Genomic DNA, 5,319 nt, shown 5'->3' on the forward strand with positions numbered 1-5,319 from the left:
TCCTAGGAACCCCCACCTGGTTGTCCCTCTTCGTTCGGAGCAAGGCAAACCATCATGCCACTCCCCGGAGAGAATAAGGAAATCATCTTTAAAACCCCTTGTTTGAGGTAGGGAGGCACTGGATCAATCTTACTGCAGGGTACCTAGACTTAAGGTAATATCCCTGATCCTTCAAATGATTGAGGTTATATACCCAGTTCACATCGTGATGGGTCAAACCTAAACTGTACAAGGCGTTTAAAGCCTCTCTGCTCCAAGCACCCTGAACATATTCGAGGCGCACTGCGTGGGAGATACCTAAAGAACTAAGGTAATTTCTCGTCAGACTACCCATTGGGATAGTCATCCCTCCCTCGATAAAAGCCACCATGGGGATGACTACTCCCCGTTTCTCTATCGTGGCAACAGGTTTTAGGGAAGTGATCTCATACCCACTGTTGAGGGAATCCTATACTTAGCCTTAAATGATTCTATTGCTGCTCTCGGAATCAACTAGATATTAAGCTCTACCCATTTTCTAACAGTAGCAGAGAAAAGNAAAAATCCATTTGATTGAAGCAGTATTGTAAAGAAACAAAATTAAGGTCCGTGGGATATTCTAAACAAATAACAGCAACTTATGCTAACTTTAAATTACACAACAAAAACATTCAAGCCTTCACCAGATACTTCAGTCGGAAAAAAAATCAAAATGCCAAAACCTCAACTCTTCAGAAAGTAGAGGCATTGTCTATGGCATGATACATGCGAGCAAAATTCAAGCACAACTTGTGGTCCCTCTCATCACCCCAACCCCCCCAACCCTTAAATCCAGCTTTGTAGCCCGCTTGATTCTTAGAGACCTGCACTTGCCATTGTGATTTGATATTGGCAATTCTATCAATCTCTTGCACATCAACTTTAACCATGCCATTGTCAATGCAAGCTTTATTCTCTGCCTGGCCCTGATGCAGACCGCACTTACCAAAGTGAACTGCACTAGTTCTCGGCCCTCGTAATGAGTAAACAGAACCACCAAATGATGGATAAACAGTTGCCCACATTGTTATATCCCAATTGTATTCATCAAAAAAACAAAATTCTCTTGCCTTCCTATGGATTTTCCTCCAAATAGTTTGATTAAAGGAATAACCCACATTTCCCATTCTCTCAGCAATCAAACCATCCCACTGCTCTCCTCTTGAATTCACATCCCAAGGTGCTAAATTAGCAGCATAACAATCAGGACACTTATAAGGTTTCAATTCTGTAAGTATCTGTAAGTTGCGATATGCATTGGGGAATATGAAATGGTCCTCCTCTATAAAAAGAATATGACCTGAGTGCCCATGGGTCTCCTTCAATCCATCCCACACCGTGTTCATCATCCACCACCAGTGATGCTTTAACGACACAATCTTTGGTGATCGGTGGTTACCATACTGATCAGGATTCCCTTCACAATGTTTCTTTGCTGCATCTTCCTTATCCTTACAGTCATTAGGTGAGACTCCTGGAAAGCTATTGGGAAAGAGATGAGGTGAGTAAGGAGCAAATATCTGTTTCACCTGGCAAAATTTGATGCCTTCGACAATCTTGTTCATCTCTTCAAAGTACCCATCATGGCTAACTATCAGTAAAGTTTCACTTATTCCCACAACCTGAGAAAGGCTCTCCACAACAACCCGGAGATATTGGGGCCGGTTATGTACATATAGAACAATAGTTATATGATCTTTGGCTAGATTTGGATACAGATCCATGTTTCTTGGGGGCAATTGGTTTCGCTTCTCCAATTTAATAGACAATTTACTCTGCTCAGGAAAACCAAGTTTTTCCCTCAAATGTGAATTAGTATAACTAACTTCATCTATATCATCTAAAGGCGGTGACACAAAATTTGAAATTGAATTTGTTCCAAGGAGAAATATCAGTAGCAAAACCCCTAACAGCGTGAGAAGAACTACAGATAAGAAACGGCGAAAGGCCGCAACTTTGAGTTGGGGTTTGTTGATAGTAGCCATAAAACTAAGTCACTAAAAACATACACAGTGTCAAACAGGTTTAATAGATTGTACAATAACAGCATCCATAGCTTGAAGCTCAGAGAAACAAAACCCAGCAAATATTCTACAATGAACAAATTACCAAAATTTGATTCTAAACAAGAGCCAAACATCAAAAACAACACCGACCCATTTGAGAACAGATTGAATAAAATAAAGGGTAAGTATCAAAAACCTCAATAACAGCCTCCAAAATGAAACTGAAGCAATCCAGACCTTGTTTTAACTGATACCCATGAACAGAAACCTCTGCCCCCTTGTTGCTGCGATTCAATCAGTTACCACAAATCAAGTTTTTCCTTTCGGGTCAGTGAAATAGAGCAAAACCTCAGTGACCCAACAAAGCATTTGGTTGCTTCAAAAAGGAAATATCATTGAGATCAAGGACCTTGATCGAACAGTTGGTAGACTTGAAAAACCAGAACAGAACAATTGAGTAGAGTTGAAGGAAATTTCCAAGGGGTGACTTTTGGGTTTGAAAGTTGACAATTTCTCTCAAGGAAGGTAGTTGGGGTCTAGATAAAGGGTCGGAAACTTCCAAGGGATGTATAGGTTAAACCGAAAAATTTACCAAAACAGCAAGGAATATGCTTTTAATTGCAAACTAGTTTTGAGTTCAGACTCAGTTCAGTTGTCAAATGAGGTTCTCGCGTTTTGTGGAAAATATTGAGTCAACATTGAGGGCTAAATGTGTCATTGCCGTTTCTAATGTAAATCTGGCCTCTTTAGGACAAGGTAAACGTTTTCCCTTTAAGAATATACTTCTAGATAAGAAAAAGTTTCTTCTTGATAATAATAATTAGTCTCGTCATGCATTCAATGATGCTTTTTTTTTATTAAATAGTGTAATAATTTTCATTCATTTCAATTTAAAGTTTTAACGTTTTCTCATTAATATTACGCATTTAGAACTGTTAATACATCTAGAAGTGTAATAAGGTTGACTTCAAAAAATAAACAAATATTACATATTTATTTTGTAACAAAAAAAAAACTATATTTTTATTTTATATATATAATTTTTATTTTAAGAATATAATTTATAAGCGGATAAAATAATTTAAAAATCAATAGAAGAGTAACCCTATTTTTTTGGCAATATTTTAATGAGAGTTAAAGTTGTATTTTTACCAGATTATACTTTAATTTTGTCTCTACTTAAACATAAGAGTAGAGGGACATTTTTTAACAAAAAAATAAAAATCCCAAATAAAGAGAGCTCATTAAATAGTAGTATAAATATAGATAATTTTTAAAAAAAAAAAGTTTAAGTTTAATTGAGAGTTATATGAAGAAAAAAAAAAGTTAAATTGAATGTTTTAATTAAATAACGCCACACATAGACATAGTTATTGTGGTAATATATATAGTAGGTTTTTTTAGTTTAGTTTCGGATCAAAATTGACTATTCAATTTAAAATAGTTTCAAAATGAGTTTAGACTTTATAGAGTTTCATTTATTAAGGATTACACGTCCCTTGTGGGATGTACCCACCATTCCATCACATGCGTGTCTGCATTTTTACCAATATCTCACGTCCTACCTCATCGTTGCATATTGTCCTCTTTGAGGATGGCACAGCATCATCCTTCAAGGTTTTAAAATGCTTCATGTATCAATTAGTGTCCAATGCCTCCTTATAAAGCGCATGACCTTTTCCTATCTGGGTGATATGACACTTAGGATTTAGTTCTCCCTCACCTCACCCGGGGGAATGGGCAAAATAAATGTGAAAATGATATATATATAGTTAGTTAGGCAACGCTTGAAACTATAAGGGAAAGTAGACATTTCGAGTTTTAGAAAATCGAGATCCATTTACATAAATCTCGAGTTTTAGAAACTCGAGTTTCATGCAAAAAAATTTTTAGTTTTATTGCCTCTATAGTGACGTTTTTAAATCCTATAGTGACATTTTAAAGCCCTATAGCGGCGTTTTTCTGCAAAATTTTTTCATTAATGTTCAATACCAGGTTCGGGTAGCCCTATAGTGGCGTTTTTATGCCCTATACTGACGTTTTAAAGCCCTATAGCGGCGTTTTTCTGCTAAATTTTTTTATAACTCCATTTTTTAAGTCCTATAGTGACGTTTTTAAGCCCTATAGTGACGTTTTCGGAACTCGAGTTTTTAAAACTCGATTTTCTCTTGGATTTTTTTTACAATCAAGCCTTAAAAACTTGATTTTTTTCTTGGAACTCGAGTTTTAGACACTCGAGATGCTAGTTTTCAATATTCTTCTGCAACGTGACAACTAACTAAATTTTTTAATATTTATTGTTATTTAGAAAAAAAATTCCACCTCACCCCATTTAGGATGTCTTTTGGATTTTTTGGTCAATACACCAACTCATAATTGGCATGATATATTCTTCTTCGAGAGTAACACATAGCATCATCCCTCATGAATTTAAAATGTCTCATACCAGTTAGAGTTCAAGGCCTCCATATAAGATGCAAGACCTCCCCTTACCTAGGCAGCGTAGGACTTGGTCAAAATTTCGTTCTTCCTCTCCTTGCCTTAGAGCTCTATTGGACATTTGGATCCTCACAAATTGACCTAAATAAATTTTATGCAATTCAATTTAAAATAAATAGATAAGATTTTACGAGCTCTGTAATGGAATTAAAACAAAGCCATAGCCCCCACAAAACTGAAATTATATATATATATATATATATAGAGAGAGAGAGAGAGAGAGAGAGAGAGGTTGTCAAGGTTGAATTATTTATATTAAAGTGTTGCTACTTATGGAAAGCATAAAAAAGCGTGGCAAGTTTAATGTATGTAGTGAGTTTCAATTAGATCAATTAGTAAAGTCTCTGATAATTGAATAAGAGATCTTAGGTTTAATTCTCATTTACACTAAAAATCGATTGATGTCTTAGTCTAATAATAAAGAGCACAATCATTATAAACGGATATCATAGGTTAAAACTCTATTAAAAAAATAAAATAAAAAGAGTACTATATGGAAAACATAAATAAATTTCTTTATTTTATAGCACTAGGGCAAAATGCTGTTCTTTCATCTTTATAGCATATTTTCAGCTTCAATCCCACTCACCCATCCTCATTTGTTCATGCATCCTTATTGTTAAGCTTTTTTTTTTTTTTTAATATTTCCTCCTTTTCTTCTTGTGACTATCATACTGAAAACATATCAAAAAGATCAGAAATCAATAACTATCTCATTATAAAATGTTTAAATTCCAATATTTTTAAACATTAAATTTTAAACAAAATATGATTTTATGAATCATATAATAAATAA

At 34.8% G+C, this 5,319-nt stretch overlaps 1 protein-coding gene across 1 annotated transcript; it reads right to left on the bottom strand.

Annotated features, from left to right (window-relative positions):
- Positions 1-547: 547 nt before the first annotated feature.
- Positions 548-2,611, bottom strand: LOC136061646 (alpha-1,6-mannosyl-glycoprotein 2-beta-N-acetylglucosaminyltransferase-like). Its single transcript, XM_065759673.1, has one exon. The coding sequence runs from the start codon at positions 2,001-2,003 to the stop codon at positions 711-713; it is 1,293 nt and encodes a 430-aa protein (XP_065615745.1). The 5' UTR covers positions 2,004-2,611; the 3' UTR covers positions 548-710.
- Between the last annotated feature and the right edge of the window lie 2,708 nt (positions 2,612-5,319).

The sequence above is a fragment of the Quercus suber genome, unplaced genomic scaffold, assembly GCF_002906115.3.
Source record: "Quercus suber isolate HL8 unplaced genomic scaffold, Cork oak 2.0 scaffold_337, whole genome shotgun sequence".
NCBI lineage: Eukaryota > Viridiplantae > Streptophyta > Magnoliopsida > Fagales > Fagaceae > Quercus > Quercus suber.

What these genes read in the sequence shown, in the direction of transcription:
- LOC136061646 (XM_065759673.1), bottom strand. Translation starts at nt 2,003, where the DNA reads ATGGCTACTATCAACAAACCCCAACTCAAAGTTGCGGCCTTTCGCCGT.